Source organism: Oncorhynchus mykiss, chromosome 8 (assembly GCF_013265735.2).
Source record: "Oncorhynchus mykiss isolate Arlee chromosome 8, USDA_OmykA_1.1, whole genome shotgun sequence".
In the NCBI taxonomy this organism is placed as follows: Eukaryota; Metazoa; Chordata; class Actinopteri; order Salmoniformes; family Salmonidae; genus Oncorhynchus; species Oncorhynchus mykiss.
The window spans coordinates 35,145,730-35,167,106 of record NC_048572.1 but is presented as its reverse complement, the minus strand read 5'-3'; the positions used below and the strand labels follow the sequence as shown (position 1 = coordinate 35,167,106).

Below are 21,377 nucleotides of genomic sequence, written 5' to 3'. Positions count from 1 at the left end.
GTTAAGGTAATGGAGGGTCTTAGGTAGCTCTTCCACAGTCAATCTTCACAGTTTGTGTAAAAGCAGAGAAACATTCTCGCTAGAGTAATAAAATATCAATATTATTATTGTCGTCATTATTCATCTTTTTCTCACACATTGTCGGATGTAAATGATGGAGGTGTGTGGAGGGAGAGCGTACTTTACTCCGTCTAACGTAGAGCCTGCAGTCGCCACGTCCTACTCCCCTCCCTGTACAACACAATGGTTTATTTAACAACAGTTCTGTTCTTTTCTTTAAAAAAGGTCTGTTCGGCTGGGATGGAGTCGCTTTCGGGAAAGAGCGAAGCAATCGATCGATAGCGAGTGTCTTTTTCCTTTTACAGTATGTGATCTCTGACTGTCTTTCTGAGAAGCTCCACAGTCTCCTCCTCCCTTTGTAGTCCATTGTTTTTACCCAGTCTCTGCATTTTCACTAACTCCTTTTTTTTATATTTTTTAAACAGCCACAACTGCCTGGTTTGTGACCACTTGCAATAGTCCTGTGACCTATGCCCCCCCCCCCCCCCCCCCCAGTCTGCCTGACTTTCCTCCACCATCCTTTCCTTAAAACACACACTCACACATGCAGGCACACACACGACTTGAACTGAATCCCTCTGAGCAAGTGTGCCTCCCACCAGCACTTGTGGGTCAAAAGAAACATGTCGAAAATAGCCCATCATGAGTGACAGCAGAGGAAACATCATCACCATCATTGGTGTGATTGATGTTACCATTCCGGTTCGCAATTCGGTCTGTTCTGTTTGTAATCGGAAGGCACTTTGTTTCATGGCAGAAAGTGGCTTCTGTTCCTCAGCTGCAGGGGTCGGCCTGTTGGCTGGTGGAGACCAGAGAACCTCTCTTCTCATCTGTCTTCCACCCTTTCCCTCTGGTCTCCATCCTCTACTCCTCCTCTCCCCTCCTTCCCCACTGGTCTCCATACTCCTCCTCTCCACTCCTTCCCCTCTGGTCTCCATACTCCTCCTCTCCACTCCTTCCCCTCTGGTCTCCATATTCCTCCTCTTCACCCCTTCCCCTCTGGTCTCCATCCTCTACTCCTCCTCTCCACTCCTTTCCCTCTGGTCTCCATACTCCTCCTCTCCACTCCTTCCCCTCTGGTCTCCATATTCCTCTTCTTCACCCCTTCCCCTCTGGTCTCCATCCTCTACTCCTCCTCTCCACTCCTTCCCCTCTGGTCTCCATACTCCTCCTCTCCACTCCTTCCCCTCTGGTCTCCATATTCCTCCTCTCCACTCCATCCCTTCTGGTCTCCATCCTCTACTCCTCCTCTCCCCCTCTGGTCTCAATCCTCTACTACTCCTCTCCACTCCTTCCACTCTGGCCTCCATATTCCTCCTCTCCACTCCTTCCCCTCTGGTCTCCATCCTCTACTCCTCCTCTCCACTCCTTCCCTTCTGGTCTCCATCCTCTACTCCTCCTCTCCACTCTTTCCCCTCTGGTCTCCATATTCCTCCTCTCCACCCCTTCCCCTCTGGTCTCCATACTCCTCTTCAACACTCCTTCGACACTGGTCTCAATCCTCTACTCCTCCTCAACACTCCTTCGACTCTGGTCTCAATCCTCTACTCCTCCTCAACACTCATTCGACTCTGGTCTCAATCCTCTACTCCTCCTCAACACTCCTTCGACTCTGGTCTCAATCCTCTGCTCCTCCTCAACACTCCTTCGACTCTGGTCTCAATACTCTACTCCTCCTCAACACTCCTTCGACTCTGGTCTCAATCCTCTACTCCTCCTCAACACTCCTTCCCTTCTGGTCTCAATCCTCTACTCCTCCTCAACACTCCTTCCCCTCTGGTCTCAATCCTCTACTCCTCCTCAACACTCCTTCCCTTCTGGTCTCAATCCTCTACTCCTCCTCAACACTCCTTCCCTTCTGGTCTCAATCCTCTACTCCTCCTCAACACTCCTTTGACTCTGGTCTCCATATTCCTCCTCTTCACCCCTTCCCCTCTGGTCTCCATATTCCTCCTCTCCACTCCTTCCCCTCTGGTCTCCATCCTCTACTCCTCCTCTCCACTCCTTCCCTTCTGGTCTCCATCCTCTACTCCTCCTCTCCACTCCTTCCCCTCTGGTCTCCATATTCCTCCTCTCCACCCCTTCCCCTCTGGTCTCCATACTCCTCTTCAACACTCCTTCGACTCTGGTCTCAATCCTCTACTCCTCCTCAACACTCCTTCGACTCTGGTCTCAATCCTCTACTCCTCCTCAACACTCATTCGACTGGTCTCAATCCTCTACTCCTCCTCAACACTCCTTCGACTCTGGTCTCAATCCTCTACTCCTCCTCAACACTCCTTCGACTCTGGTCTCAATCCTCTACTCCTCCTCAACACTCCTTCGACTCTGGTCTCAATACTCTACTCCTCCTCAACACTCCTTCGACTCTGGTCTCAATCCTCTACTCCTCCTCAACACTCCTTCGACTCTGGTCTCAATCCTCTACTCCTCCTCAACACTCCTTCGACTCTGGTCTCAATCCTCTACTCCTCCTCAACACTCCTTCCCTTCTGGTCTTAATCCTCTACTCCTCCTCAACACTCCTTCCCCTCTGGTCTCAATCCTCTACTCCTCCTCAACACTCCTTCCCTTCTGGTCTCAATCCTCTACTCCTCCTCAACACTCCTTCCCTTCTGGTCTCAATCCTCTACTCCTCCTCAACACTCCTTTGACTCTGGTCTCCATATTCCTCCTCTTCACCCCTTCCCCTCTGGTCTCCATACTCCTCCTCTTCACTCCTTCCCTTCTGGTCTCAATCCTCCACTCCTTCCTTCCCCTCTGGTCTCCATACTCTACTCCTCCTCTCCACTGCTTCCCCTCGGGTCTCCATACTCCTCCTCTTCACTCCTTCCCTTCTGGTCTCAATCCTCTACTCCTCCTCTCCACTCCTTCCCCTCTGGTCTCCATATCCCTCCTCAACACTCCTCCCCCTCTGGTCTCCATACTCTACTCCTCCTCTCCACTCCTTCCCCTCTGGTCTCCATATTCCTCCTCTCCACTGCTTCCCCTCTGGTCTCCATACTCCTCCTCTTCACTCCTTCCCTTCTGGTCTCAATCCTCTACTCCTCCTCTCCACTCCTTCCTTCCCCTCTGGTCTCCATCCTCTACTCCTCCTCTCCACTCCTTCCCCTCTGGTCTCCATATTACTCCTCTCCACTCCTTCCCCTCTGGTCTCCATATCCCTCCTCAACACTCCTCCCCCTCTGGTCTCCATCCTCTACTCCTCCTCTCCACTCCTTCCCCTCTGGTCTCCATACTCCTACTCTCCACTCCTTCCCCTCTGGTCTCTATCCTCTACTTTTCTCATCCACTATGCCACTGCCTTCCACATTGCCTTGGACGTCAGTCAGTCTGACCTACCCTTCTTCAACTCTCTCAACTACCCATCTCCTCCTCTCTGCCCCACATACCTTGTGCATGCCTTCCTGGTCTCAGACACCTTGGACTAGTGAGCACAGTGTTGTGAAATACTTAGGCAGCTACCGGGCAAGAGGGGAGAGGGAACTGGGATGGATAACTAAACATTGTCCGAGTTTCTGTTTTCTACAGTACAGCACCAAGCCGAGAGAGAGACATGTCAAGGTGTGGAGGTCAGGTGAGGGTGACTGGGCAGAGAGAAAAGTGTCCATGATGCGCAGCAGGTGCAACTCAATGAGGATAAGATAAAACACAGAAAAGCTTTGATTCCATGTGTTTTGTTAAGCCCAGAAAAAATAATTTTGTTCTTCAAAAAGTCACCAATTTCTCAATTCCTCCACACCTTTCTATTTAACTTTCCTAATTGACTGGCAAAATTGTCCTTGTGCTTTACAAATAGTTATCCCAATGCGATAGTGAACACTCCCACTAAAGTCCAGGCGTCACAACACCTGGCTTTGCTTTGCGCTCGTAAAAGTGCTCACAATCCTGCGATTGGGGAGCAATTTTCTGTAAAAGTTGTCTCTTAAAAAAAAATTGCGAATCTTCTTTTATTACTATTTATGTGGTATTTTTTGGGCCCTCGTGGTGGTCTGTGTTTGGAACACCTCGCTGCCGCCTTGCTTGAATCTTTGGTGATTGGATGCTGAGGGTACAAGAACACAGGCGCCAGGGTCGAGGTCGGTGCCGAGGCCAGGTCGGACCCGTTCGACTCCGCCAGACGACGCAGGGCAGGGTCACCTTCGACCCCACAGGAAGGTCATCGCCAAGGTGACACTCAGCGGCCATATATGGGCGGACGTTGGCGGGGCTGAGGATCTGAGATCTAAAGGGGGCAGAGACAGAATTAGAAGACATTTAACAACAGTTGATGTCATCCTGACCCTGAAATCCCAATTTTTGAATTTCCTCCCCAAAATATCTCGTGAAACAATATCCAGGCGAAGTCAAAACAATACATTTGATTAAAACGCATGCCTTTTCCACGGCGGCAGTGAGGATCATGTAAGATTCACGGTGAGCGATGGTAAATCCCATAGGTAGGGAGAGAGTTAGAGATGGTCCCCGACCTGGGTGACTAACTCTTTAACTACTAATGAAGTGATTAAACTGATCTGAAGGATAATGGCACCAGATTCACTGCAGACACACTGTCTGAAATGACTTCCATTGGATCTGTTGGCCTCGGAAGTGTAATGACTGGAGAGTGTTTCGTTTACTTTAGTTTATTCAGATATTCTTCCTGGAGATATGCTTGACATTGTACATTTGTTCTGTTTTACATGGTAGATGTAGATGAAAGAGTGACCAGCCTATGCTCAAAATCATATTCATAGCTGCATTGTTATGAATGTATTCGTTTGATGAAAAAGCAATGTCACATTAGAGAGGTCGGGAACAACTGTACCTACGTGTTACCCTTTATTAAATTCATATAAAAACAATCAAGCACCCTTCAATCTGTAATCTAAAAGAAAATTCAAACTAACAAGTTTATCGCCCGTTTTTCAATTTTCTGTGTAAATGAAACCAGATGGGGGAAAAAGACGAAAACGGAAAATGAAAAGGACAAAACAACAAAGAAAAAAGAACGGTGTATGTGTGTGTAACAGCTCCATTTAGAACCAATCTTTAACCAGAGATCCTCTCCCTCCTGCTGTGAGGAACATAGTCCTCCCCTTCCTAACTTGCCAATATGGCCGCCTCGTCAATTGCAGGCCCGTTTTCCTATTTTCCCTTACTCTCTCGGTTTGTTCCCCTCATTCCGCAATTACGGCGCTCCACTCCCCTGCGGTCTGTCTCTCGTTCTGTCACTCCGTTCCGTCTGGACTGCTATCATTCATGTGATTACGGCCCCGTTGCTATGGCAACACCCACAGGTTTTTTTTATTTTTTTTATTACTAGAGAGAGGCTTGCTGCCAGGTAGATGTGCTCCTCCTCATAGGCAGACAGAGAGCACAGATTACAATCAGATTCATCTATCTACCCCCAAATCCTAACTGACTTCAGAACTGACCTTGGTTCTGCCTCTAGAAGCAACCATAGTCACATTTCTAAAAGGAGCTTACCCTCTCCCAAATCCTTATCTTATCCATCAGGGTGTTAAACATTCAACTATCCATAGATCAGCAATTAGGGATAAACTCCTCCAGCTGTGTTTTTGTGCTTACTAATGGGGGGTAGATCTCGACACTCTCCCTCCTCAAGGGTGACGTCATCGATTGCGATGTCCCCCTCGATGCCCGGACCTCGGATACCCTCCAGCACCACCTGAGGTGGGGAAAAAAAGAGCGAGAGAGGGAGAGAGAGAGAGAGAGAGAGATATTGCGATTATAGGCATAGACTTTAAGTTCGGATTCGTCTCATTACTGACTCCTGAATCGTCCAATCCCACAATCATTCAATCACATGGCCAATCTTACTCACCTGGAAAGACGCGTTTGGGTGGATGCTGACTTTGGCCTGTTTCCAGCGGTCGCCTTGGTTACCGCTCAGCGACCACGCGGGCCCCTCGGCCGCTGTCTGACCCTTCTGTCTCAGGAAAGCGTTTAGGGTCCCTACAGATTAGAAAGAGGCCACATGGTCACACATGGTCAAAAGCGATCAGAGACGGTCAAACGCGGTTAGGGTCAGATCTGGTCAAACATTGGCAATAAGCATCATCCATAATGTAATATTGCAGCGAGCTTTTCAGGGTCCCTAAAGGAAAAAGACAACACGATCAGATATGGCCAGACACAGTCAGAAAGGTTCAAAAGGTCAAATGCTGCCAATAATCAGCTCAAGGGCTTTTACCGATTCTATATCACAGTAATCAGAATATTGTTTTTTCAACAGATGCTTAGGCCTACCCTTAACTTAAAGTAACATCGACCGACCGATATTCAATATGATTATTGTCATTCAGCAGACACTTTTATCTCAAGTGAATCGAACCCACAACCTTTTTGCTAGTCCCATCTTCTACACCACAATTAAACCCACAGCACGGCCCACAGGGGTGACTTTCCTCTGCTGGTGATCTTAACCTTGTTTAATGCTAGTCCAGACTAGTAGAGTAACCGAGTCTTTGCGTTCGACCTGTGTACACGAAGCTTTTAACACTATGACACCTCAATCCGATCGACAGCGTCATTGCATACCATTTTGTGTAGCTTTGCAGCTATACTGAACGCATGTATCTACTATCTTTATTATTATCCCCCCCCCCCCCCCACACCTTTATTTAACCAGGTAGGCTAGTTGAGAACAAGTTCTCATTTGCAACTGCGACCTGGCCAAGATAAAGCATAGTAGTTCGACATTAACAACAACACAGAGTTACACATGGAATAAACAAAACATACAGTCAATAATATAGTAGAAAAAAAAGAAAACAAAAACTATATACAGTGAGTGCAAATGGGGTAAGATAAGGGAGTTAAGGCAATAAATAGGCCATGGTGGCGAAGTAATTACAATATAGCAATTAAACACTGGAATGGTAGATGTGCAGAAGATGAATGTGCAAGTAGAGATACTGGGGTGCAAAGGAGCAAGATAAATAAATAAATACAGTATGGGGATGAGGTAGTTGGATGGGCTGTTTACAGATTGCCTATGTGCAGGTGCAGTGATCTGTGAGCTGCTCTGACAGCTGGTGTTTAAAGCTAGTGAGGGAGATATGAGTCTCCAGCTTCAGTGATTTTTGCAGTTCGTTCCAGTCATTGGCAGCAGAGAACTGGAAGGAAAGGCGGCCAAAGGATAAATTGGCTTTGGGGGTGACCAGTGAGATATACCTGCTGGAGCGCGTGCTACAAGTGGGTGCTGCTATGGTAACCAGGGAGCTGAGATAAGGCGGGCTTTACCTAGCAGAGACTTGTAGATGACCTGGAGCCAGTGGGTTTGGCGACGAGAGTGAATCGAGGGCCAGCGGATGGCACTGTGATAGACTGCATCCAATTTGTTGAGTAGAGTGTTGAAGGTTATTTTGTAAATAAATCGCCAAAGTCGAGGATCGGTAGGATGGTCAGTTTTACGAGGGTATGTTTGGCAGCATGAGTGAAGGATGCTTGGTTGCGAAATAGGAAGCCGATTCTAGATTTAATTTTGGATTGGACATGCTTAATGTGAGTCTGTAAGGAGAGTTTACAGTCTAACCATACACCTGGGTATTTGTAGTTATCCACATATTCTAAGTCAGAGCCGTTCAGAGTAGTGATGCTGGACGGGCGGGCAGGTGTGATCGGTTGAAGAGCATGCATTTAGTTATACTTGCATTTAAGATCAGTTGGAGGCCACGGAAGGAGAGTTGTATGGCATTGAAGCTCGTCTTGGAGGTTAGTTAACACAGTGTCCAAAGAAGGGCCAGAAGTATACAGAATGGTGTCGTCTGCGTAGAGGTGGATCAGAGAATCACCAGAGGCAAGAGTGACATCATTGAAGTATTCAGAGAAGAGAGTCGGCCCGAGAATTGAACCCTGTGGCACCCCCATAGAGACTGCCAGAGGTCCGGACAATAAGCCCTCCGATTTGACACACTGAACTCGATCAGAGAAGTAATTGGTAAACCAGGCGAGGCAATCATTTGAGAAACCAAGGCTGTTGAGTCTGGTCTCCATTTAGGACCTTGAGCATGGCTGAGATGCATCCTCAGTATCCCTTGTATCTACCATACATGTTGATGCAAACGTTGGATACATCCAATGTATATATCCACACAGAACGCACTGTGACTGCCTCTGCAATGCTATGCTGCGAGGCAAATGCAGCGTTCCATTGGAAATTAATGTACATCTGGTGTACCAAAACACAACGACGCTGTTGATCTGATAGATGCATGAAGGAATAATCTGCACCTGTAATGTTCAGTTGAGTTCTATTTAGTTATAAAAAACTGTTGCTGCTCATTTGAACCTGTTTTCAACATGTACAAATGATTGAAAAGTTTTTTTTTACAATAATTCTCTTTACTCATAACAAGGAGGCAATACATTTGACTGCTTCCTAAACTCCCAACTCCTCTTTATTGAGCGTTTGACCGAGCACACCAAGTGCCATCAGAAATGATTCACACCCGTTGACTTTTACATTTTTTGTTGTTGTGTTACAGCCTGAATTTAAATTTGATTTGATGGCCTACGCACAATACCCCATAATATCAAAAGTGGAATTATGTTTTTAGAGATTGTTACAAAAAGCGGAAATGTCTTGAGTAAATAAGTATTCAACCCCTTTGTTATGGCAAGCCTAAATTCAGTAAACATTTGCTTAACAAGTCACATAATAAGTTGCATGGACTTTGTGTGCAATAATAAGTGTTTAACATGATGTTTGAATGACACTCTGTATCCCACAGATACAATTATCTGTAAGGTCTCTCAGTCGAGCAGTACATTTCAAACACATATTCAATGCCTTGCAAAGAAGGGCACCTATTCAAAAAGCAGACCTTGAATATCCCTTTGAGCATGGTGAAGTGAATAATTACAGTTTAGATGGTGTATCCATACACCCAGTCACTAATAAGATACAGGCGTTCTTCCTAACTCAGTTGCTGGAGAGAACGGAAACCATTCAGGGATTTCACCATGAGGTAAATGGTGACTTAAAAAATGTACAGAGTTTAATGGTTGTGATATAAAACTGAGGATAGATCAACAACACTGTAGGTTACTCCACAATACTAACCCAATTGACACAGTGAAAAGCCTGTACAGGATACAAATATTCCAAAACATGCATCCTGTTTGCAGTAGGCCTACTTGTAGTAGGCCAAAGAGACGTGCTTTCTCCACACAAGGTTTCTCTTGAAACACAGCAGGACTGCTACTCGGAGGCCTTGTTTAAGTCAAAGAAAGTGAGCGAGAGAGCAGGGGAGAGAGAGAGAGAGAGAGAGATAAAGAGACAGAAAGAGTGAGACAGAAAGAGTGAGAAAGAGAGGTGCCTCATCAACATACAGGCCACTATGTATACTTCTGAGAGAGAGAGAGAGAGAGAGAGAGAGAGAGAGAGAGAGAGAGAGAGAGAGAGAGAGAGAGAGAGAGAGAGAGAGAGAGAGAGAGAGAGAGAGAGAGAGAGAGAGAGAGAGAGAGAGAGAGAGAGAGAGAGAGAGAGAGAGAGAGAGAGAGCTATACATCCTGTCCTTTTGTCTATTAGCTTCCTCATCAGCTTCCTGTATGGCAAGGGTTCCCAAACTGTTTTGGCCCGTGACCCTATTTTGATATTTAAAAGGAGAGAGGGTGTGTTGAGGCGTTTTACATGGCAGAGGAGAGAAAGGGGAGGGTATGTCGAAGTGTTTACATGAGAGAGGGCAGGGATCTGGCTGAGCTGGTGTCAGCCTGGCTGACAGTGTCTTTGAACTTCCTGCACTGTAATGTACTGTAGGTAGTGTAGTGATGTCTCCTGTACTGTAGGTGCGTGTGTGTTACGGATGCAGCTCTCCAGCCAACTCCTGCATTCCCTACAAGCCTATTCTGTACTATCTGTCCGTGTATTTGGAGCTGTTGCAGACTAATATGTTGAAGAAACGTTGAAGTAATGCCTGTGTCTTCTTTCTTTCCAATAGTCGCGAGTACAGCCTATATAATACAGATGAGCAAATGCGCCGCAATATTCCTTACTGACGTCGCAGAACTGAATGTAGTGTATAAGGCGGTATTAAAGCGGTATTCTGAAGAAAAGGAGGAAAAGGATCTTTCAATTAATTCTCCATCTGTCCACTCCTAAGAATTCTATTTGGGAGAATCCCTTTTCTATGGACTCACAGCAGTGAACCCCAAAGGGATAAACAGTTTAATACAGGGTAGGATTAAATCCTCTATAACTACTGGACACTTCCCATTACATCCACCCAGAGAGCGCTCAGCTCTATAGAAAGCTACACAGAGCACATATAGAATTAGTACTCCTAGCTAATAAAATATGCCATTCAGCAGACGATTTTTGATCTGTTTCAAGTATGGGTGGTAGCAGGAATCGATCCCACTATCCTGTCATTGCAAGAACCACACTGAACTGAGCTACAGAGGAGTGAGCACCAATGAATGAAACAGGCCTGATCCCCTGGCCACGTTGCAAAGCTCCACATAAAAGAGACTCTTTGGTGTGTGTGTGTGTGTGTGTACAGTATGTGTGTGTGTGTGTGTGTGTGTGTGTACTCTGGGACTTAATCGTGTAAACAAACGTGACAACAGCTGCAAAGGCAAACTTTGAAGTGTGCTTCAGTAATTAGTTTTGACCTTCTCCCAGGTAGCTAGCCAACGGACAGTTTGCAAAATTTGGAGAGCCTCGCTCTCCCTTTTTCTCTTTCACACGTTCTCTCTCTAATCTCTGAGCCTCTCTTTCTGCCACCACACTCTCTAAATTGAGGGTGAGCGAACTAACTCGGAGTAAATCTGAACCGCTAAACCGCTGATCTACAGAGCAGAGGCACAACTCGAGTCACTGGGAACAACACACAGAACAACAGTCAAGGTAACACAAATACCCACTTTTCGAGAGTGAATGTCTGTTCCTATGGATCTGTTGTGATAAAGCCTTACATGTAGGCTAAATATCAATGCAACAAGGGTGTGAACGGCTCCACTTGGCCAATGGAGCGTGTTAGTGCGAGTAACATACAAGGAACGTTGGTTGGAAACTCCTAATATTTAATCAGTGGCAGTAAGTACAACATTTAGCTCAACATTTCCTGGGTTGTGGATTCCAAATGTTCCAAACAAACATTCCACATTCCTTACCAGCAGAGAGAATAGAATTCCTCTCAGAGAGAGAGAGAGAGAGAGAGAGCGAGAGCGAGAGAGAGAGAGAGAGCGAGAGAGAGAGATATACTAGCAACAAGGCGGAGGGAGGAAATGTCTGAGTGTGTCTCCAGCCCTTGACATTCGGCCCATTCATCATAACAGGCCTTGGCCTGGGCTATGGGCCTGAGCTACAACACAGACGGGTGAGGGGTGGATGGAGGAGATGGAGCGTGGGGCTTGGCTGGCGATCAATCTGAGCAAATTGGAAATGTCTCGGCCTACTCAACCTCGGCCGAGCGTTGGAGGATCTCTCATCTCCACACTGACCCCCCTTGCCCACCTCCTTTCCTCTCTCTCTCCCCCTTCCTACCACACTCCAGATGTTTGGAGCCAACACCACATGGCCATCCCCACATGTCCATTCCACTAGGGTAGGGTAAGCATACCGCTCTCCACAGGGAAGGTGTGTGTGTGTGTGTGTGTGTGTGTGTGTGTGTGTGTGTGTGTGTTTGTACAGTGAATTTGGAAAGTTTTCAGAGCCCTTGACTTTTTTCCACATTGTTATGGTACAGCCTTATTCTAAAATGGATCAATTTTTTTCTCCCCTCATCAATCTACACACAATACAACATAATGACAAAAGCAAAAACAGTTAAAAAACTTTTTTTTTGCAAATTCACTGTACAATTCACTGTACATGAAATCATGTAGTAACCAAAAGTGTTAAGTAGTAACCAAAAGTGTTAAACAAATCAAAATATATGTTATATTTGAGATTCTTCAAAGTAGCCAACTTTTCCTTGATGATGTCACACCCTGATCTGTTTCACCTGTCCTTGTGATTGTCTCCGCCCCCTCCAGGTGTCGCTGATTTCCCCCAGTGTATTTATCCCTGTGTTTCCTGTCTCTCTGTGCCAGTTCGTCTTGTATGTTTCCAAGTCAACCAGCGTTTTCCCCGTTCTCTTGCTTTTTGCATTCCCCTTTTTCTAGTCCTCCTGGTTTTGACCCTTGCCTGTTTCTGGACTTTGTACACACCTGCCTGCCTGTCTGCCACTCTGTACCTCCTGGACTCTGATCTATTTCTGTCCACAACCATTCTCTTGCCTACCCCTTTGGATTAATAAACATTGTAAGACTCCAACCATCTGCCCTCTGTGTCTGCATCTGTGTCTTGTCTTGTGCCTTGATAGTACGAACTGGCCATGACAGACCCAGCAGACTTGGACCAGCTCTGCCACATTGTCTCCCTGCAGGGAGCCACCATTAGGAGACATGAGGAGTTGGTACAGGGCCTTTTGGAAGGGCTCAGGTCCTTGACGGAATGCCACGACCAAGGGTTAAAGGCTATTATGGAGCAAATCAGGGAGTTAGCTCAGAGGCTGCCTGCCACCTCTGAAAAATCCCAATCACCCAGTAATTTTCCCCTATCTGTGGTGAGTTTGTATAGCCTATCCTGGCTCCCCGAGAACCCCGCTTACCTCCTCCGGAGCAATATTCAGGGAATCTTGGTACCTGGCAGGGTTCTTTCTCAGTGCTCGCTTATTTTTGAGCTACAGCCATCTTCATTTCCTTCAGACAGATCAAAGATAGCGTATATTATTACGCTAATGTTGGGAAGGGCGCTCTCCAGGGCTATGGCAGTTTGGGAGCAATAATCTGCCAATTGTGGTCATCTGGAGGAATTCATGGCAGAAGTGAGAAAGGTATTTGAATCTCCGGTTTCCGGGAGAAAGGTGGCCAGTAAACTGCTTGACTTACGTCAAAACTCCGGTAGTGTGGTAGACTATGCGGTTGATTTTCGCACGTTGGCCGCCGAGAGTGCCTGGAATCTTTTTTTGCATCGATTATCTGAGGAGGTAAAGGATGAGCTATCTGCTTGGTAATTGGAGGTGGCTCTTGACTCCCTTATTGCCAAAACCATTAAAACTGATGGCCTAAGGGAATGCAAGAGTGAGAGGAGGTCTGGTCTCGGGCACACTATAGCTCGTTCACCTTCAAGGGAATCCGGAGGTTTCCGAAGGCAGCTCTTCCGAGAGGATTCGAAGCCACCCGAGCCCTCTCATGAATCTACGATGGGTGAGTTGGATACTCCTGAGCCTATGCAGTTGGGAAGAGCTAGGTTATCAGTTGGGGAACGCTCACGCAGGATGAACAGTAACTGTTGTCTGTACTGTGGAGGGGCAGGACATTTTATAGCTACCTGCCCTATTAGGAAACCCTTGTCTCTAGTGGGTAACATCACTATGGTGAGTCAGACTGGGAGTTCCCTAATTCCCATCACCCACACACCTTTTTTTGTGCTTGTGCTGTGGGGAGACCAATCTAAGTCTCTCCGAGTGCTCATTGACTCTGGGGCTGATGAAAGTTTTATGGATGTCACTATTGCTTTGGAGCTTGGTATTCCCACTCAGCCTCTCTCTGTTCCCTTGGATGCTAGGGCACTGGATGGCCGCTCTATAGGGGAAGTCATCCATAGTACCGTGCCCGTTCAATTACAGGTTTCTGGTGACCACAGTGAGACCATACAGTTCCTCTTCATTGAATCTCCCCATGTTCTGGTTGTTTTGGGATTTTCCTGGCTACAAAAGAACAATCCTGTGATTGACTGGACCACAGGCTCCATCCTGGGTTAGAGTCCTTTTTGCCATTCCCACTGCCTTCAAGCAGCACAGCCTTCCCCAAGTTGTCCTCCTCAGAATGTTAGCAAGACTGTGGATGTCTTTGCTATTCCCACCGTCCTTATTATTGTGCCATTGACCTTCTCCTAGGCACTACACCACCTCGGGGTCGGTTGTATTCTCTGTCCGGACCAGAGACCAATGCTATGGAGGAGTACATAGAGGAGTCTCTGGCCACTGGGGCCGTCCGTCTGCATCTCCTGCCGGCGCAGGGTTTTTCTTTGTGAAGAAGAAGGACAAGACCGTGCATTGACTACCGAGGACTTAACATTACTGTCAAGAATCGTTACCCCCTACCTCTCCTCTTCTCTGCATTTTAACCTCTCCAGGGGTCCACCATATTTTCCAAGCCTTGTGCCTTGACAGCTTTGCACACTCTTGGCATTCTCTCAACCAGCTTCTGTGAATTTGTGGGATTTCTTTCCTTCCTGCGTTTGAGCCAATCAGTTGTGTTGTGACAAGGTAGGGGTGGTGTACAGAAGATGATCTTTTACCAAATAGTGCTAAGTCCATATTATGGCAAGAACAGCTCAGATAAGCAAAGAGAAATGACAGTACATCATTACTTACAGACATTAAAGTCGGTCAATGTGGAAAATTTCAAGAACTTTTAAAGTGTCTTCAAGTGCAGTCCCAGAAACCATCAAGCGCTATGAGGAAAGGAAGGAAGACCCAGAGTTACCTCTGGTGCAGAGGATAAGTTCAATAGAGTTACCAACCTCAGAAATTGCAGCTCAAATAAATGCTTCACAGAGTTCAAGTAACAGACACATATCAACATCAACAGTTCAGAGGAGACTGCGTGAATCAGGCCTTCATGGTAGAATTGCTGCAAAGAAACCAGTACTAAAGGACACCAATAAGAGGAAGAGACTTGCTTGGCCCAAGAAACACAAGCCATGGACATTAGACCGGTGGAAATCTGTTCTTAGGTCTGATGAGTCCAAATTGTAGATGTTTTTGTTCCAACCGCCGTAGGAGAACAGATGACTTCTGCATGTGTGGTTCCCATCGTGAAGCATGGAGGAGGAGGTGTGATGGTGTGGGGTACTTTACCGGTGACACTGTCTGTGAGTTATTTAGAATTCACGGCACACTTAATTAGCATGGCTACTACAGCATTCTGCAGCGATACACCACCCCATCTGGTTTGCACTTAGTGGGACTATCATTTGTTTTTCAACAGGACAATGACCCAACACACCTCCAGACTGTCTAAGGGTTAATTTAACCAAGACGGAGAGTGATGGAGTGCTCTATCAGATGACCTGGCCTCCACAATCATCCGACCTCAACCCAATTGAGATGGTTTGGGATGAGATGGACCACAGAGTGAAGGAACTCCTTGGAAAAGCATTGAGTGTGCAAAGCTGTCATCAAGGCAAAGGGTGGCTACTGTGCTTTGAAGAATCTCAAATATAACATATATTTTTGGTTACTACATGATTCCATATGTGTAATTTCCTAGTTTTGATGTCTTCACTATTATTGTACAATGTAGAAAATAGTACAAATAAGGAAAACCCTTGAATCAGTAGGTGTCCAAACTTTTGACTGGTACTTTATGTAAATGTGATATCCGTTTTTTGTATTTTTATACATTTGTAAAAAATTCTAAACCTGTTTTTGCTTTGTCATTATGGGGTATTGCATGTATATTGATGAGGGGGAAAAACTATTTAATCAATTTTAGAATAAGGCTGTAACAACATAACAAAATGTGGAAAAAGTCAAGGGGTCTGAATATTTTCTTAATGCACTGTGTGTGTGTGTACGCGCATATGTCTGTAGCTAAATCAACCACATCGCTCATCTTGATGCTATCTCTAGCTCAGCCCTTTGTCAGATGGATGGTACAGTAGCTACCTTGGTCCCTCAGTTTCAGTTCCCTCCCTTAAGTGATTGGTGCAGGGCAATGTTGTTTCACCAGCAGTTGTCTTTCACAGCGATAGCATTCGCTTTAGAGCTCTTCACAGCAAACACATTTATTTCTGCAGTCTATCTTGGCGACACTCAGAGACAATGAGAAGGTAATGCAAGAGGTGAGGTACCCTACGCTATTATCAGTAGAGGGGAGACCAGGGACATCTTTAGTCATATTCCCTTCCTCCCTCCCCTGCTGTTTCTAAGCTGCTGTAGTACTGTATACTATTCTCTGGTGGACTGATAGTCTTCACCGTGGAGTTATACACACACACACTGGAGTGTACAAGCTGAGGATACTTGCTGGTACTAGCTGGCTTCACTGCCAGATATCCAATCTTACTCTCGACTCACACGTAGGCACGCACACACACACACACACACACACACACACACACACACACACACAGATTGGGACAAGTGTGAGGAGAGTCTGGGAGCAGAGCATTAGTAGCAGAGTGCCTATTCACTGGGAGAGAGGAAATGGTTGTAGACAGGGATGCTTTCAGATAAACGCTTGCTCTCTGAAACCACACCACAGTTTATAAGAAAACAATAATAAACCAAAATACTGTGGTCAGGGCTCTTAATTAAAACATTTAATTGGTAGCACTGGTGCTCCTAATTTTTTTTTAAAAGTCAGGAGCATCACATACAATTTAGGAGCACCAGAAAAATTGATTTTTTAAAAATTGATTGAGATATAGCCTACATTGGACCTACAGTATATGAATCCTACTTACTTTTGAAGCACATATCATGAAGAAGATATCCCTTTTCCTTTCTTTCTGTGCCACCAAATGTTTGGGGCTGCATGATATGGGCAAAAAATCTAGTTGTGATTTTTCAAACCAACATCACAATTTGACTAACAGTATTAGCTCAATACAATTGGGTGAACTGTTGAATCTAATACATAGAATGCTTATTCTAATTCTAAGGTTGGTGTTGTTTGGCATGACAACAAATTGAAAAGCCAGGTAGGAGTTATGACAGGTTAGGAACTAAACTTTTGGTCACTGTTTTGAATAGATGTTACATTTAGACAAAGACTTTAGAATAGGCTATCTGATTCAGAACGTGTTTTCCCAAATAACATGCTGACCACGTCACGTGTAGCAACCTGTATACGAGCTAACGTTTGCTTTGCCCTAGATAGTGCATTTCGAAATAGACCCATCAAGCAAAATAAAGGATCTCATAATTGATCTAATACGGATGATTACAACATGTTGCTATGAGACTAGAAACAAAGTCTCAATAGAAGTCACTAAATGTTTTTTTATTTTTAACTAGGCAAGTCAGTTAAGAACAAATTCTTATTTACTATGATGGCCTACTGGGGAACAGTGAGTTAACTGCCTTGTTCAGGGGTAGAACGACAAATTTTACCTTGTCAGCTCGGGGATTTGATCCAGCAACCTTTCGGTTGCTAACCACTCGGCTACCTGCCGCCCCGCTAGAGGGAAGCTCTTATGATTAATGTATTGAGGAGAGAATACAGAGAATTAATATAATCGGTAACAGGAACATGTCCTTAGTTTGTTTCTGTATGTTTTGTGTTGGAGGGAAAAAGACAGATGTCCTTCTTACCAATGTGTTTGCCGTACATGTGGAAGAAGAAACTGAAGCAGTATGCCGGGGGGTTGGCGATGCCATATGGGTTCTTGGGCACCACGTTGAAGAAGGGACTGACCAGCCTCGCCACCTCACCCTCCTTCCGAGGCCGGGACGTCTCGATGTACATGTAGAAACCTGTAGTGCCAAATGTCAAAGATTACTCCCGGGTGTTGTATATATTGGTGTTCTGTATACGGTGCGGTTAATGTAAAACAGGCATGCTCTCCTAGGAGATAGTAGCAAATTGACAGAACGTGTAGTCAACTTTGTTCTACACTTATGTAACACTGCATGTGGGTAGGTCCCATTCACCAAGCTAATGTACAGTAAGCATGCCTGTTTGTTGGTGAACTAAAGCCACACATTATATATCTCTGTCTATGTTCAGTCAAGTCAATCATTTTCAACACCCTTTCCCTAATAACTCCACACCCGACAGCAGGTGTCCTCAATGAAGCTCACTCAGTGGACCCTCACCACATAAAAGACAACCTTGTATCCAGCCAACACAGTCGTTCCCTACAAGCGTATTTTGGCATCTCTGTCAGTGTATTTGGAGTCTGTAGCATAGTATTATCTTGGCCCAGTGGGACAGAAAACAGGGTGTGTATATGTCGATCTAAAGGCTTCCACTGGCTTCGGTTCGACTGGCGCCTAGCCGAATGAGTGTGCTCGCATACTATTTGTCCATCTTGAGACGTCATAGCCATTATTTGTCATTCAACAATATAATCAGAATAGTTTTTGTAGAGGAGATCTCAGTTGCGCAATTTCACATCTAACTAAGATGTTTAGTGGAGTATTTCTCAAGTGGAAAAAATGAGTCTTCTATCGTTGAATGGCAACAAACACTTCATTGAAGAATCCGTCTTGCATCGAGAAAAATTTTTCTGTGCACGAACAGCCAAAAAAAACCTTGCCAAAGATGAAAAGGACCATAATATATGCACAAATGGTTTCGGTCTGTTTAGGATATCCCTGAAAAACAGAAATGGGTTACCTCTGGTTTGTCAGACATTCCTATGGGGGAAATGTTTTTTGGGGGATAAACCACTGAAAATTAGATCTGAGGTTAACACAGGCTTAGGAAATCTTATACATTTTGATCTATGAGATAATATCCGTCAGTTAACATTACCTGTATGTATTATAAAGCCTTTATGTGCTTGTTTTTATTACATAAATGCTTTACAAATGATTCAAAAGGGACATTGGCTGATGAAGACTATCTCATAGAACAAAACATATAAGATATCCTAAGCCTGTGTTTACCACAGACCTTATATTCGCCGTTTATCCAAAAACACTCCACAAGACCTATTCATTTCCCCAAAGACTTTGACCAACGAGCCATGGCAGAGTTAGTGCCTACAAAAAGACGTCATTACTATTGCTCTCTATTGTGGACTAAAAAGAGTGCCCGAGAATGTAGGAATGAAGGAAGTGGCGAACAGGTGGGGAGAGGTGTGTTTGTTATAGCCTATCTGGGAGAGAAAGGGAGCATCTCAATTGCATACTCCTCTCTCCTCACCTCCTTCTCAAAACCAATTGGATGAGAAAGCCAGAGGTCCCTCCCCTCTGACCTTCTCTTCCAATGGGTTTCGAGATGGAGAGAAGACGCGAGGAGTATAATTGAGATGCCATGTCTGAATACTATAAAGTTTTCACAAGTATGGGTATGTGACATTTTGAAAATCGAGTATACTAAAAATGACCAGATGTCATACTCATTTCGGTTTTGACAAAAGCTGATTAATTAGATATGGGGATGCAACGAATAGCGGGTAACAATGCAATTTCACATGACACATTCTCTGTATGCAAAAATAGAACGTCTTACAGTATTAGGTGGTGGGCCGAATCAATCCCCTTCAAGGGAGGTGCTGATTTTTTGTATATGACAGTAAAACATTCTTATGATGACTATAAAAATGTTGGCACATTCAATTCTTCACATTATGGCACATTATCATAAAAAGTAAATTTCAACACTCTGTCTGCTCTTATTAAAACTCGAGCTGATTTCTGTATTTGTGTGATGAGCTCCCAAAGACTGAAATAAGATAAATATCTGTTTTTGAGTGCACTTGAAATTTGCAGCATGCAATACAAATTGTATTGATCACATGAAGAGGTAACTCTGTTGACCACTTAGCCAATTTATTGAATGATAGCCAATGTTACGGGTTGACTATCCTAGCCAGCTACTGTAAATGTAAATTTGCCTGTTGAATTACATTTTTGAATCATGTTTTGGAATGATTATATGACTAATTTCAAGTAACTAGTTGCAGGCTTAAAGAAACATGAAATCAAATACTTTGCATAGAATAGGCATATTAGCCAACACAGCATATCCTACACATATAGCATACCTAGAAATTTAATCTTCTCTAAAAACAGCTGGGCAAAATGTATACAATGTGCTCTGCAATAAGATGGCTTGAGTTTGTTTTGTAAACCAGATGAGTTCTCAAATGTCAGTAGCTGCCCAATACCATGGTAGGCCTGCATAACGTTGGATGCATTGGAATATAAAGGTATGGAGAATGATAAAGAGTCTGCAGGATTATAGAAGAAGCAGTTGGGAAATGAATGTTTTACGTTTCAAATACTACATTTTCAGGGAATATATTTAAGAGGTTTAAAAGACAAGCCAAACTTTCCTACTAACCTTCGAAAATTTGACGGTGCCAAATTCTTGCCAATCCATTATTCTACTACGAGCTATGGCTGAGTGTGAAACATGTTTTCCATAATATACGTTTCACGCATACTGTACATTTGAACAAAGAACACCATCACATTTAGTGTTTCACCATTTATTGAGTATGGAGACAAATATCAAAAGGTGTCTCAGGCAGTGTCTAAATATAGTGTAACCTACTAATCTATGTATATAGAGAAAGAGGTGCCGTGGGGGGCACAATCACACAACGCTGCAGTCCGGAAATGAGCTCTTTACCATCTATGCCAAAAGCCTGAGCCTCTAATGGAGGCAGTAGAACTGTCATCAACACATGCTTCTGTATTCCCCTCCTCTAGGAGCATTTGTGTGCCCAGGCCCCATAGGTGTATCGGAAGGATCCCACCCTGGTCACCATTGTAGCCAATGGATGTAGAGAGAAAGAAGTGCTTCAGCAGAATGCATAGCCCAGAGATGAGAACTCTACCATCTATGACAAAAGCCTGGGCTCCTGATGGGGACACTAGAATTCTCATCGCCGCATGTTACACTAGTTAAAACATAATCTGTTTCTCACCTCCTCAGACTGATTCTATATTGAATTTGGTCTTTGAGATGCTCTACCAAGCATGTGTATCTGTAGTTAGTGCTCTTCAACTCTAAAATGCACTAGACTGTGTAGACCGTATAAGACAAAAACCCACAAAGAAAAGACCACAGGCAAATGCATATGTGGTCTCAATGTCTCATAGTGATGTTAGGGCTAGTTCAAATTGCAGTATGATGGTTCTCCTCATAGGTGAGGGAATTAGTTGAGCACATGCTTGGTGAATATCACTTGGTTGATCTCATGGAGCAGGACACTGGAGAGGAGAGCTGAATAGATTATGGGAGACAAAATTGAGAGTGGATTGTAGTTTATGAGCTAGAAATGAACATCTCGACAGACTAAAAATGTACAGCCACTAGGATAAAGGACAGAGGCAGGCTGTTCTGCATCCTACTCCAACTTAGCTACAGATTGTACACCAAATAATGTGATATAACCATAGATTTCTGGTATCCATTACTGGATGTTACAGGTTTGATTATTCAAAATGGCGCCATAGATTCTTCAACTAACCTGGCATTGGCGATACTCTCTTCGTTCTCGATTCTGGAAAACAGTATATCTTATACATGTTCATGTCCAGTTGCAGTTGGTTCTACAAACACCAGAGAAAACTCAGAAAGATAATAAAATATAGTAAATCCTGTTTAAGATCACTTTTTTCCAGAATCGAAAC

General features: G+C 44.6%; 1 protein-coding gene across 1 annotated transcript in view; it reads right to left on the bottom strand.

The window, feature by feature from the left end:
• Positions 1-3,246: 3,246 nt before the first annotated feature.
• Positions 3,247-21,377, bottom strand: part of LOC110529233 (MAM domain-containing glycosylphosphatidylinositol anchor protein 2) — a 364,546-nt gene continuing 346,415 nt past the window's right edge. Inside the window, exons 15-18 of the mRNA XM_036985374.1 lie at positions 17,379-17,540; positions 5,888-6,018; positions 5,632-5,731; positions 3,247-4,285 (exon numbers count right to left, since the gene is read on the bottom strand). Coding sequence (XP_036841269.1) covers positions 4,197-4,285; positions 5,632-5,731; positions 5,888-6,018; positions 17,379-17,540 — 482 coding nt within the window. The 3' untranslated portion in view covers positions 3,247-4,196. The remainder of the gene's footprint in view (positions 4,286-5,631; positions 5,732-5,887; positions 6,019-17,378; positions 17,541-21,377) is intronic.